At 42.4% G+C, this 13,999-nt stretch overlaps 1 protein-coding gene across 4 annotated transcripts in view; it reads right to left on the minus strand.

The window, feature by feature from the left end:
• The window catches only part of pde4dip (phosphodiesterase 4D interacting protein), an 83,723-nt gene that overhangs the window by 13,004 nt on the left and 56,720 nt on the right, over positions 1 to 13,999 (minus strand). For all 4 annotated transcript variants that reach the window (XM_030048898.1, XM_030048899.1, XM_030048897.1 and 1 more), the window contains 9 exons: positions 12,130 to 12,239; positions 11,664 to 11,797; positions 11,054 to 11,384; positions 10,549 to 10,729; positions 9,715 to 9,831; positions 8,809 to 9,277; positions 7,648 to 7,883; positions 7,369 to 7,417; positions 1 to 209 (listed from right to left, as the gene is read on the minus strand). The exon at positions 1 to 209 is cut by the window's left edge and continues 66 nt beyond it. In XM_030048898.1, the coding sequence (XP_029904758.1) occupies positions 1 to 209; positions 7,369 to 7,417; positions 7,648 to 7,883; positions 8,809 to 9,277; positions 9,715 to 9,831; positions 10,549 to 10,729; positions 11,054 to 11,384; positions 11,664 to 11,797; positions 12,130 to 12,239 (1,836 nt within the window). The remainder of the gene's footprint in view (positions 210 to 7,368; positions 7,418 to 7,647; positions 7,884 to 8,808; positions 9,278 to 9,714; positions 9,832 to 10,548; positions 10,730 to 11,053; positions 11,385 to 11,663; positions 11,798 to 12,129; positions 12,240 to 13,999) is intronic.

Genomic DNA, 13,999 nt, shown 5'->3' on the forward strand with positions numbered 1-13,999 from the left:
AGCAGAGCTCCAGGTCCTCATTGGTGGAGCCCTGCTCGTCCGACACATAGGAGATGCGATCCGACTGGTCGGTGGTTTCGGAGAGGGCATGGCTGCTACAGGGCGTGCAAGAGCGATGGTGCTGATGATGGTGATGAGACTGGTGCTGGTTCAGTTTGGCACGGAGCGACTCGATGACCTTGTCTTTCTGCTGCAGCTCCTTACTTAGCCTGTGCACAAACAGACACACGTGTACAAATAAATATATGTAAAAATATGCCTGTCGTGTAAATGTTCTTCATTCACTCATTTTTTCATGCATTTCATGAATTCCACCTTTATTTGAATTCAAAAAAACAGCCAAGGATATACTTGAAGAGATGGAATGACACCTGATTACTTATTTGAAGAGTGTGTGGTCTGTTCCGATGTGTTTGCCAAATAAATTGGGATATTTAAACAGCTGTTCACTATCAGAATCATAACATTCCTACAATAGATTTTTTTCTGGCATTGGCACCCCCAGTGAGAAGTGAATCACTTAACCCTGGCTGTGTTAATGAGATGATCCATACACTTCCTAATGAAGTAAACTCATATTTGTCCTACTAATACTCAATACTGGTAATAGCTCACTATCTTTATTTAGTATCTGCTCAACCTGGTCAACATTTATTGTCTAAGACAGTATTATTGCCTTCTCAATAACCCATGAAATCATGGTCAAAAGTATTGAATAGAAAAATCTGCTATGTGTGACAGACATGTCTATTTGTGACATGCATATGTCCCAGGCAAAGAGAAAAGCTCTGCTACATAGATAGATAAGAAGAACTAGACACCTAAGACATGTTATAGTATAAATGCTAAACTATGCTGCTCCCGCTTTTGTCAATATCTATATCACCCATATGTCATCCTTGTAAGTCATTTTGTGAAGGGATTTCCTGTGCACGGAGCAGCTGTAGAGTCCTGCTGCGTGCAGCCGTATGACAAACGGTTAACAGGTAGGTGTGCCAGGTGTGTAAGCCCTTAGTTACCACAGCTACTTATCTGTACCATACAGTCACACTGAGAAAGACTTGTTCATCTTATCCCATTGCTTTGGGGAAGCTTCTTACTGCCTCACAGAGACACACGACTGCACAACTTCAGCCTCACACATGCACACAAACACACTTTCACCAGAATCAATACACAGATAATCAATTTATCACAGTTGATATGCTTTTTCAACTGTGTTTTTGCAGCCATTTAAATGACTTCTCCATACATTTTGGTTTTATTTTACATCACCAAAATACACTTTTTTTCAGAGTTGCCACTGAAAAGTTATACTAGATATACATAATTTATACTGTATGTTGTGAAAAGCTGTTTTTATTGTCAAATTATGTATATGAAACTCTAGAACAAAAGACACATACATCTACATCTTTTCCAATTCCACTCTAACCTGAAACAAGAAAACATTCATAATACTTATTCGAAGAAGTAATGAAACTATTTTTCAACTTTCTTCTTCCAACTGAGACAAAATGATGCATAAACACACACACACACACAACAGACATCCTAAAGTGCAACTACAATTATTCATCCCCTCATCATAAATTATTATTGGAACTTTTCCAGGGTCTGGACATTATAGTTACAAATTTGCTGTTTTTCATGACTGTATGAACCCTGATTAAAGGAACGTGACAAATGAAGATGTACTCTCTCTCTTTTTCATACACATACACACAGATTCAGAAAAACGGACAGGTGCATATGCAGTATAAAGTCTGACAGAAAGGGAGGGGGCAGACACGTGACACACACAAACGAACGTCAAAAGTTGCATACGCAATCTGTCCCCTACGTTTGATTTAATTAACACTGATGTGCTGGCACACAGATGCTGGGGTGAAGGTCAATCTAAATTGATGTCATGCTGCTGTACAAACACACACACGCATGGGCACATACAGTACACACTACTGCAGCAGCACACTCGCACACACGGAAACCCACCCCCGCACACGCAATCTGCGGACGTATGCATTAAACACCACATGGTCACACACATATGTCCATATTGACATAGATGCACACTTACAACATTATGGCCAATTCATGTTTCCATTCTCTTCCAACACTGTAAAAACTGTAGTTTGCTCTACTAGATATCAGGGTATGCACATTTGTTGATAAATATATTTGGTCTCTGTTTATGTAGGCTATAGATTATAATTACTAATGTTTGTATGTGTCACCTTGCTGTCAAAGAATTTTTGGCTACACTATTTTACCAGTACAAATAATTTTTAACACAGTATAACATGATGGTAAGTCCCTATAAGTCTGGCTTTAATATTCAAAAGCAGTAAATTCACAATTTTTAGAGGGCCATGTTCTTGAAAACTGTGAATTCACTGTTTAAAATGTGTTTAGAAATGTTAATATCCTTTGATGTGTTTGCCTCTATGGTTTTGTATGGAAGAAAGCATTTGCTCGCTGTTCAGACACCATTTATAAATGCTTAAATTAGTTATCAAATTCTCTGCCTGTCTTACTTGTCCAGTTGTGTGAGCAGTGCTCTTCTTTCCCTGTCGGTGTGTTTCTTCAGCAGGGCCAGCTCTCTCTCTTGCGCTTTCCACTCCCACAGAGAGAAGGAGAACAGAGAGTCCCGGTACAGCGGGCTGCTTTTTGACAGCATGGCCTTCCACAGAGGAGCCATCGGTCGCCGCAGCCCCCCCTGCTCACCTCGCCTGCCCACACCACCCAGTGTCCCTCGGCCCGGGCTACAGATTGGCCATGCCTGCCCTCTCTCCTGTCCTCCTGATCTTTCTCAGCCTCCAAGGCGACACCAGGAGGACCGGCCTGCTGTCGTTGTTGTTGAAAACCCGTCTCAGTGGCAGCTACTCCCACCTGCGTCTCTGAGGCAACCGACGGCTGCTCATTAGCTTTGCAGCCAAGGTCCTGATCCCGAACAGTGAGTGACAGCAGGTACAGTGGAGAGGAAGAGCGTGAGCAAGGGATGAAGGGATGGAGGGAGGGATAGAGGGATGACTGACCGTGCGGGCAATCGGGTGAAAAGCAGAGCAAATCCTCAGATTAGATTCCAGAGACGGGCTTCCCGGGGAGATCGATTCTGATGCCTCCCCTACTTAGTTCGTAGCTACCTTACACACAGATTCATGGCAATCAACCCAAACAGTCCTCCTCCAAAGAGACAATTCAGAGGCTAAGGTTATCCAAACACTGTGGACACATAAATAATTTCTTCAAGAGGGTGAGTGCACTCTTGGACCAAAGCTGGAAGCCTAAAAACGTGCGTGGTTTGTTTACGACCCGCAGCAACAGGGTGTCGTCAAAATGCTTTAGATCCACCCACACTAGGCCAGTCGGAGGGCGTGACTTCAGGCACAGAGGCACTTCAAAGTGGGCTCAAGCCAGGAATAGGTGGAGTTTCTAGGATAAATCAATAGAAGTCTCACTTAGTACAGCCTAAATAAACACACTACAATTTTACCCCACCGCTCTGTTATGAGGTCAGTGTCAACCTGAGCTTTATGCAGCTACATGAACTGAATTTAAATGAATCACATTAAACAACAAAACTAGCAATTAGCAGTCCAGCTGGGCAGGATGGTGCACCACAATATAACTCAATCTCATATTCAAATGCCTGAGGAAAACTCACTCTCCCTCACCCTTTTTCTCTCCCTCTGCCTCTGGAACTTACTGTCTCTTTCCTCTTGCTCTCTTTCTGCTACTATCGTTTTTTCTTGTTTTCTGGCCCCAAATGCCTGCTTGTTCCACTCTTCTGCATTGTCCCAGGCTTGAATATGTTATACTGACCCCTACATGAGCTTGTCTCGCTGACCACCAGTAAACACACAGCAGCCTACAGCAGAAGATCTAGCGATGAGAGACAAACAAGACAGGCAGGAGAGGAAAAGGAGGGATGAGTGTATAAACATACGTCCGGGCCCGAGGGTTCTTGTGTTCACGCTGCAGTGACCGTCAGAGAAAGAGACAGTGAATGGCCATACACAAAAGCAGCACTTCCTCTATCTTCTGGCTGTGGGTGTATGTGTGTTTCCAGATTGCACACACTGATGACCCATGAATCCAAAACACTTGCCCCCGTTCGATACAAGAATGAAATCACAAAAGTCCCTTTCGTGAATGACTGGAGTTACTGAGTTGAAATTTGGACATCTATCCAACACTGGAAGACTACTCTTACAAGAAGAAAATGTTAAATCCGACTTGAACTCAACGTGAGGCCAAGAGCTGATGCCAAAGTTGAACTTCAGAGAGGCAAGTGCAAATCGGTTGTCCTGGATCACACTACGTTGTCCGCAGCAGATGAACAGTTGTCAGATAAAAAGATCCAGGCTCATGGCGGATAATTCCTTTGTAATGTGTTCCCACAGCCAAAGACTAATGGATGTTACACCATGTGCTGCTCTTGATGTAGTGAAGCGAAGTGATGCTCGCTCTATCTCACAACCTCCCTCTCGCTCGCTCATCCTTCCCCTCATGTTTGCTCTGCCACTCACACACACTCTCTCTCTCTCCCTCACTCCCTCATTTTCTCTCTCTCTCTCACTCTCCCTCTCTTTCTCTCTCAGCTTTAGCTGCTCCTGACCTATTTCCCTCTCCATGCGAGGTCTTAATAACTTAACCTGATTAGAGGCCATGTCAACATGCCCCCAACCTAATGCAGCCAGCAAAAGCCCCAGCCACATTACACCATCAATGCATACACACTCCTATATAAATCTACATGTTTATCCACATTATGTACAAGAAAGCATGAGCAATTGCCACTGACACATTTACAGACATTGCATTTGCATATCCACAAAGGACACAGAGACTTAGTGTGAATTAAATTAATGCACATTCTCCTTTCAGCTCGCAATTACTAGGAGGGCCTAAATAGGGTGGCTGTCGTGGAACACACACATGATAAGTCTCCTCCACATCTGGTTCACCATCTGTGCTGCTCCTACATTTTGTTATATGACTGCAGGGCTCTATCTCCCTATCTCTCTGAGGGGCAGCTCTAATTACCCACAGTGCTTTGTGGGTTTGCTGGGGTTTAACCCAGCTCTCACCATTTCTCCGCCGCTACAGCATCCACAATCAGTGCACAACACAGTTAAACATCAAATGCGACGGCACAGAGCAGCCTATCTGTTAAATCCGATGAAAACCCATCTTAGAGCAACACTCACATATATTATCCATTGATGCTGGACCGTCCTGTATACATCTCTGAACATAAATGAATGCTTAATTTCATGAAAATTGATGAGGACACAGCGACAGTTAGCAAAGGTGATTTTATGGCATTACAGGCTCAGAGCTGTTTTCATCCTCATAATCCACCGATTGAATTTTCTGATGATACAGTGACACCTGAATTCAGGTTTTTTGCACAGTTTTCTGCTGTAATGGCACTGTGTTACGAAACAGAATTAGGAGCAGCGTTACAAGTGTCATTAAACGTCCAGAACATCCGTCACTCATCCACGAGGGACGCCCTCATGCTGCGCTTTTCGCATTAGCCTGGAAAGGACTTAAGCTGGACTGTACTGGTAATGTTCATAAAATATACACATTATATAGTATTACATAAGATTTAAGCAATAACCCATCAGAGGCTGTGCTGTGCAGCGACTTAAGAATAAGCACAAACAGTTAGCGATGATCCAGCACAGTAATAAAAGAGTGGAAATATTCAACCATGATATTTTTATTTAGAAATTATAATAGTGACAAGATGTTATTTTTCTGTACAGTTTCTGAATAAAAACCATAAAAGTGTCAAATTATAAAACATGTGAGTGGTGATTATCATTTACTGCATTAATATTTAAATAAACTAGTTTAAAATTTCAGCTCCTGTATGTTGTTATGAGGTATTTTACAACAGCTTCAAATGACAGTCACCCAATCAAAACTGGATGTAATTGTATGTTTAATAATACATAGTGTTAAATTATATTACGATTTTATGAAACGTTGCATTATCCTCTGTCTCTTTCACTCCCTTGTTCATACATGTACAATTGAACTCTTCACTCTCTCCCTCCCTCTCCTCACACACACGTGCGCACACACACACGCACGCACACACACGCACACACACACACACAATAGCCCTAGCCAAGAGCTGTCTGATTAGTCAGAGGTTAGTCAGAGTCTGTGCTATCTGAACACAAGCGAGGGTGACGTGATAGTTATGTTAGACCAGTACATGACCCAAGCTGATTACAGCATTATGACGTGTTGATCACATACTTGCCAACATATAACTCTGTCCCTCACTCACATGCTGTCATCTGTCTCCACCATTTCCCTCTCTTTTCTCTCTTATGTAACCTTCTGTGTGTCTCCACCTCACTTGCTCTCTCCCTTTGTTTTTATATTGCTCTCTGCTGAAGGCCTTTGCATTTCACTCTCTGCCTAATTAGCTGACCAATCCACTGGCTAGTCTGTGTCCTTGCCGGGGCATCAGTGGTGCCCTCCTAGTCATGACTCCCATGGCAAGAATAACAGGGTGAAGGGCGGCTGGTTGAATGGGTATGTGTTGGGGGGGGGAGTTGTCCAATCATGGCTCTACTCTGCAGTGTATGATGCCATAGGGCCTTGGGGTGTTGTAATGTGGTGGCATCACAGCAGCATCATCAGTAACACATCCCTGACTTAACAAGTTAGCTCTGTCACCAATGCTGAAGGGCCCAAGCAACAATCCCAGCCAGCTGCAATTAGCTTCGTGGAACATAAGGTGACATGTGCCAGGCAGGAGACGAATGAAAGAAACTAAATATGGCTGCAAGAAAAAGTAAGAAGCACAAAATCTTTTTTTTTTTTTCACTCTGGCACAGAAATACATTTGGATGAAAGCATATAATCAGAGTAAGACACTTCCATCCATAAACCCAAGGATCAGATCTTGCCAAATGAGCAAGCATGCTCTTAATTTTGCAAACATAAACCATGTCTGCCAGATGTAAGTTTAATCACTGTTGTCATCACTGTTACATTTCTGCCTCTGGTTGTCGGAAGTCTGCTCTCCAACCCCGCTCCTCTGTCATTAATTAGCCAATTAGTCCTGTCATTAATTATCTGCAGCAGCATGTGATCATTCTGCCCTGGAGAGCAAACAGAAGCGAGTGTATCACAGATCAATACTTTCCATTGACTAACATCTACTGTTATGCAGTTGCTGGAGACGGTGCAAGAAATACTGTTGTTGCATACAGACTGAAATGCACACTTGCACACAGATACACACACACACACACACACACACACACACACACACACACACACACACACACACACACACACACACATAAACACTGGCAGTAAATTAGGACTGACCGGATGGCAAGCAGCTCTGTCTTATCATCTGGATCTTCTGAATGATCTCCTGTTGGAAAAGGAACAAAGAGCACTTTCTATCAAGACAGTTTCGCTCACATCCACAGATACCACTGTAACTTAACCCTTACAAGTGTGCCTAAACACCATTTTGTACCAGAGTGTATATGTATTTTATATCATACATGTGTATGTCTGTGTCTGAGGATCTGCCTCTGTGAACTGTTTTTTTGCCATATGTACAATGTAATACTGAATCCATAAAGCTGCTCAACTCACGTCCACTGATCTTGGCGCTGACTCGCTGTGCCAGAGCGCTGCTCTGTGCCAGCTGGTCCCTGAAGCTCTGGCCCATGTAGTAGTCAATGTCATTTGCTCTCAGCAGCTCCTCAAAGGCCTTGGTGGTGTCTCCCAGGTGCTGGGTCAGGATGTTGCACACACCACGGCCCTCCCGCAGCCGCTGACGTAGGTGGGACAGCTCCCTGGCCTGAGCTTGGATCAGCATATCAAATTTACTAGAGGAAAGAGAAAAAAGCACGAGGGAATAAGAGACAGCGAGAAAGAGAAAGAGAGAGAGAGAGAGAGAGAGAGAGAGAGAGAGAGAGAGAGAGAGAGAGAAATGTAAGGTTATATACAGAAACCTGGATAGTGAATAAATTGCTGCATAATGCCAACAAAATATTAACCTACAATAAAATAATTAATATCATTATTCACACTGCTGCATTGAGATGACTAGGGCTAGTATGACAATTTGGTTTACAATTACATTATTGTGAAATCATCTGAATATTTCAACAGAGGTGCATTCATTTGCTGCAGAATCACTATCGGAATTACAGTGCTAAATCTAATTAATAATTGACAGCAAAAAATGTCAACGTGACTACAGCAGGTCCCACATGGCAAAGCACACAACATGTGCCCATCACTCTGGTCTGTGGTTAATCTCTTCTGATTGGCAGCCATGTTTACATTAAAACATCCATAAGCATACCATGTTTAAATTTGATTAACACACAAAAATAGAAGGAGACCGAGTATATGATATTTCCTTGCAGGAATAAATGGATTTTAAAATGTGCAAATCATGTCAATGGTGAGAAAAGGAACTACAGAAGCCTTGACATCCATTATGGTATGGAGAGCATTACGCATGAATGAAAAGAAGAGGGAGACACAAAATAATTAAAACTAGAATAATTCAATGTTTATTTGCAGCACAATCTCTTCTTGTCTTGTACAAGAAAGTCTGTCTTAGATTGCCATGTTTAAAGCTTTATTGTTGTGGAGGCTGGTTTTCAGTGAGTATACTGCCATAGGATACATGCTGTCTTTTTACAAAACACATTCAATTGAATGTATTCATCTCCTCAGTGTGTTAATGAGATACTGTAAACATACTCAGCTTCTAATTAAATCCTTGCTGCCCTTACTCACCCAGGCCAGGTAGCAGACTTGGTGTCCTCGCCGACTGACTTCTTGCCACCTTTCCTCAGTTGTTCCTCAAGGGCTCCAACGCGTGACACCAACTCTTGGAGGCCTTTATCTGGGTGAGGATGACGCGGTGAGGGCATTGGACCTCCATCAGAGGACTGCCAGCCCTCGTCATCTTCTGCCCCACTCTGGGAGGGCGAAGCCTGGAAGGACCAGTTCACCTTGCGCGGTGTGGAGGGTCCATAGTCACTGGAGATAGAGAGGGAGCGCAGGCGGCTCTGGAGCCCACGGATCACTCCCTGGGAGCGTGAGAGTTGTGAGCGCAGGTCTTCGACGAGGCGCTGCAGGGACGACACCTCGTCTCCGTAACCACTGGTCTGGGAGTTGGTCTTGTTGTAAGTGCTGCTGGAGTTGGCAGGCCACCACTGGGATCCACACTCCAGAGAAGTGCACATCTCCAAGTCATCAAACTCTGTCAGAGAAGACACACACATCAAATATTTAACAACTGTCTTAAAGTGATGTCTCCGAGCATCATCAATCAATAAATTCTGAACAGAGTGAAAATTAAATAAATGGTTGAGCTATCAAGCTGCATTCATTAAATGATAACTAATTTAATAACAACTTAAGTAAGGTGCAGTCTGGTATGCAGCTGTTGGTTTAGGTAAAAGGTTTTCTTTGCTGCCCTCTGGTGTTTCTGTAACATTACTACACCTATGTAAAGGCTAAGAAATTGATTAGTTTCAAAAAATGTGAAATGCTGTGTTTTGCTGCTGTCTTTTCTTAAAACTGAATTCTCTCTTTCTTTTCTTTAAACTGAATACTTACAAAGAGACACACAACACAAACACCTCAGGGCCACTGTACAAAATGACATTAAACAGAAGCTGTGACGTGGAATCAAACCTGGGCTGCTAGTGTCTTCTCTCTCTGCCTCGTTCTCACTGCGGCCACAGGTCTCATAGCCCAGATCCTGGAGATCCACCTGGATCTGCTTACTGTCCTGCTGCACTGATGTCTCCGCTGCAGAGAGACAGAAGAAGAATGAGTCCAACTCATATGTGTTTATACCAAACTGATCTGGAATCCATCTGCACAGTACTTTTACACATTTGTTTGATCAAGCCTGAAGGTGCCAGATTATAAGTGCCTTTTAAATTTTATTCCAAAGCATTAAATCACAATAGTGTACTCATGGTTAGTGGTATGTATAACAGTAAAATCATCAACATCAATAAAATCAATTCCACATTAATTCTATGTACAACCTGTAACATACACTTCATTTTACATTGAGAACCACAAGGCTGGATTTCACTGGCAATCTGTTGAAGTGATGTACAGCACAAAGGGACATTGCTTTATGGGACAAAATGGGCAAAAGGTCCTGTACTTCCAGTGCAATGGAGATTAAACTTTCAGAATTTCTGACAAAGGTAGATGGTGGAGTGAGTGAAAGGCCAATGGAAAAAAAAATATTTACAACATGTTTAGGGAAAGAGAAAACAATGCATATGGAGTGATGCCAGAAAGCAGAAGCAACGGGGTTTATGTAGTCTCAATTTTGAGGTAAACACTAGTGATAACACCATCGGTATGAGATAGTGACTATCAATTATCTCATTAATTGTTTATAAAGCTGCACTAAGATATCACATCTAATCTGACATCTGATATTGATGTTTAGAATTCCTACAAGCACCACCTTTAAAGTTAGAAATGCACTTTCAGTCCACTCACTGAGGAGCTCCCTGTAGTCTTTAAGCTGCTCGGCTTGGGCCTGGACGGTGGCCTCTGACACCATCAGTCTCTCCTGTAGCTCTTTGCTCTCCTGCTGGAGACGCACCGCCTTCTCACACATCGCCGAGGCCACAGTGCTCTGCTGCTGGGTGGTTGACAGGTCGCTCTCCAGGTCGTCTTCCTGGATAACAAAACAGGAAAAGAGATAAAGGGCTGAATGAGGAAAAATGCCTTCCTGTACAAAGATAGGGGAAAAACAGAAACATAAGTCAAAATAATCTTTCTCTTTTAAAGTATCTGAAGTATTTTACTTTACATTTCCTCTGTTAAACTGGCAAATCACTTCCTTTTTGGGCTTGTGGCATTGTGGGATTGGAGATAATCTTACTTCAAAATACTTTTTAGGATGGCATTTCAGAAGAATTTGGAAATTTCACAATGGGCACTGAGATCACTGCAGGTGAGGTTAAGAAACCATATTGCTCTACAGTGTGGCTCCACCTACCTGTGAGGAGTGGGACAGCAGAGCTCCCAGGTCCAGTGGTGAGGGCTTTGTGGCCCTCCTGGTCGGGGGCTTGTCCACACAGTGTTTGCCCTGAGAAAGACACATCTCACTATCCCAGGCGTCCCACTGCTCAAACCCTTCCTCTTCCTCCTCCTCCTCTTCCTCCTCATCCACCTCTATGGTCACATCCAGCTCCTCCTCCTCCTCATCCTCGTCTTCGCCCTCTTGCAATTTTTGCTCATCACTGTGTTCGCTGGTGTCAGGCAGCGCCCCTCCACTCAGCTGAAGCTTCAGGTCTTCGTTTTCCTCACGCAGGTTGAACAAGGCTCTCCTATGAGACAAATCAAGCCATATTTGTATCATATAGCTTCAGATATCTAAGCACTGTATTATATTAGCATTTTTTAATTCAACATATTCTGTAAATTCTGAGTGCATGTCATTTTTGCATTGCAGCAAAAGTTCTGCAAATCCTGGAAAACACTGCGCACTACCTCAACTGATAATAATGGTTTATAGAAAGCATATGGACTTGAGTTTAAATAAGACATGAGTAAAGTTTGTTGTTAAGTGCAAGTAAAGTGATTAAAGGTTGACAAAAACTTCTCACCTCATTTGTGAAAGGGAGGAGAAACCGGCCTTCTCCAGCTGAGCCTTGAGCTCCCCAAGCTCTCTCTCCACTGCTCTCTTCTGCTCCACCAGCTGTTTGACCTCCAAAAGCCCCTGGCCCTCAAATGTGATATCCTGGGACAGGATGAAAGGAAGACCTGAATACACACGCCTATTGCTAGCCTCTGGATCATTAGCCATAAGCACAGTCAAGCAAATGCAAGGTTACTGAATTTATTACAGGATCCATGTGATTCATGTCAAGACCATTATCTTTATTAGTGCAAGGTTTATACATTATAAATGTCCAGTAAATCCAGGCAGAGTATTTTCATGTTTGAGCTGCACTCAAAATACTATTTGCATGCCATTAACTGGCTACAAACATGACCAGGATGCTAAAGATCAGTACTCAAACGTTTATGAGTTTTATGAGTTTATGATTTCCAGGTTGGCTGCGTTCATACCTTGATGTTTGCCAGTGACTGGGCAGTCAGCTTGGACTCCTCCTCATCAACACTGTCAGCATAATCACTGTTGGCATCATCATCTTCCTCTCTATCCTCTGAGCTCAGTTCTGCAGAAAAAAACAGCAAAATTGAAACATGTATGGAATCATGGAATAACAAGTAAATACATGCAGACAAACATCAGCCATTAACTGCTTTGGAAAGAGCATGGGCTTTAAAATTTCAGTTTAATTAGTACAATAAATTATAGGAGGTTTACTTTATGACCTTGTGCAATTCAACAATCATTCTAGTACTACCTATATGCAAAAATATGCTTGATGTCATACAATCAACACAGGCTTATGTCTCCAAAAGAGAGAAAGTGTGTTTGGCTCTGAAATAAATAATCTCACCACTACTCCTCCCTTGCACAAATAGTTGAGCCGACTTGCCAAGATTCCTGACCTCGATGATGATGTTAGCAATTTGTACTCTTTGAGGGGAATAATATAACCTCTGTGTAACCACTGCATTCCTTAAGTGGTGCTGGGCCATATATGGATGTGACTGCATGTACATATAAAACAGAAACTTGTTTTTTTCACAGATGTGGTAGCTTTTCAGAGTAAGGGACAATTATTATTCAGTGGGATTGGTCACTGATGCAGAGTGTAATAATGAGTCTATAGCACATGGATTGTGGTATCAGCTGTACAGTTGGTGCTTAAGCAAGACTTGAGCAAAGAATACGCACATTAGCCAAAAGTGGGGATCCCTGTATAATACATTACTGAAGCTGCAGTAAAAGGCATTTTTATGGAATGTGTCCAAATAGATGAACTGGACTACGATTTAATCCAATAAATTAAGCCACTGATAAAGGCTTTACAGACAGCATGGACCAGTAGGGGGGATGGATCTAAAGGCTTATGATGTCCTAATAGATGAGGATTAGGGGCAATCTTCTCAACATGTGTTTGCCTGTGAAATTTACATCTAACCGGCTCTGGCTTTCACTGAATATGCTTTCGGAAAAACGAATGAAAAACTAAGGGACAGCAGATTACCTACTCACACTATTATTACAATCAATGTCAGCTTGTTTAAATATTTCACAAATTCATATTTTATCTGTTGAGTCGTGTCATGCTTTATATCACAGATACTGGTCAAATCATTATTATTTAAATGGATATGGTCACTTATCTCAAACAGCTTGACACTGGCTGACATCACAGGACCAATCGGACTGTACCGACTGTACAAAACAGGGCAGGACTAATGCGGACGGGTGTAGCAATTTGTTATCTGTATCTTAATTAGGTGTAATTGTTGATTTTTGATCTCTCTGCCAAGTAGGCATACATACACGCACACATACACACACGCACAGACACACACACTTATGAATATGCAGAGGGAAAAAGGGGGTGGACTTATTCCTCCGAACGCGGACACTGTGATGTTACTGTTCATTTAGTGTGTACTTCATTTTGCTTAGTGTGCATTTGTCAGCAAACTGAAGCACTGATTAATGTATTGGAGACAGTTACAAAGCAGAAATGTGTCACTGTACTACGAGAGGGGAACAAATAAAACTTGGGACAATATATAAATATACAAGAAAAGAGGGAAAAGTTGTACCATAGAAGCCATAAAACACCTCTTGAATAAACCAATGCTTAAGAGTACTGTAGGTTTATTTATTGATATGGTCAGTAACATGTGAGGATCTGAAGGAGTTTCAATTAATAATGTGCTTATGACGTATGAGGCATCTTTGCTCTGAACCTCTCAGAGACTCTGAACCTCTCAGAGCAAAGGTGGATCCATATAGTACGGCATACTGTTTACTGAGAGAAATGAGAAAATAACCCAAAGAGTC

This window comes from Myripristis murdjan, chromosome 4 (genome assembly GCF_902150065.1).
Source record: "Myripristis murdjan chromosome 4, fMyrMur1.1, whole genome shotgun sequence".
In the NCBI taxonomy this organism is placed as follows: Eukaryota; Metazoa; Chordata; class Actinopteri; order Holocentriformes; family Holocentridae; genus Myripristis; species Myripristis murdjan.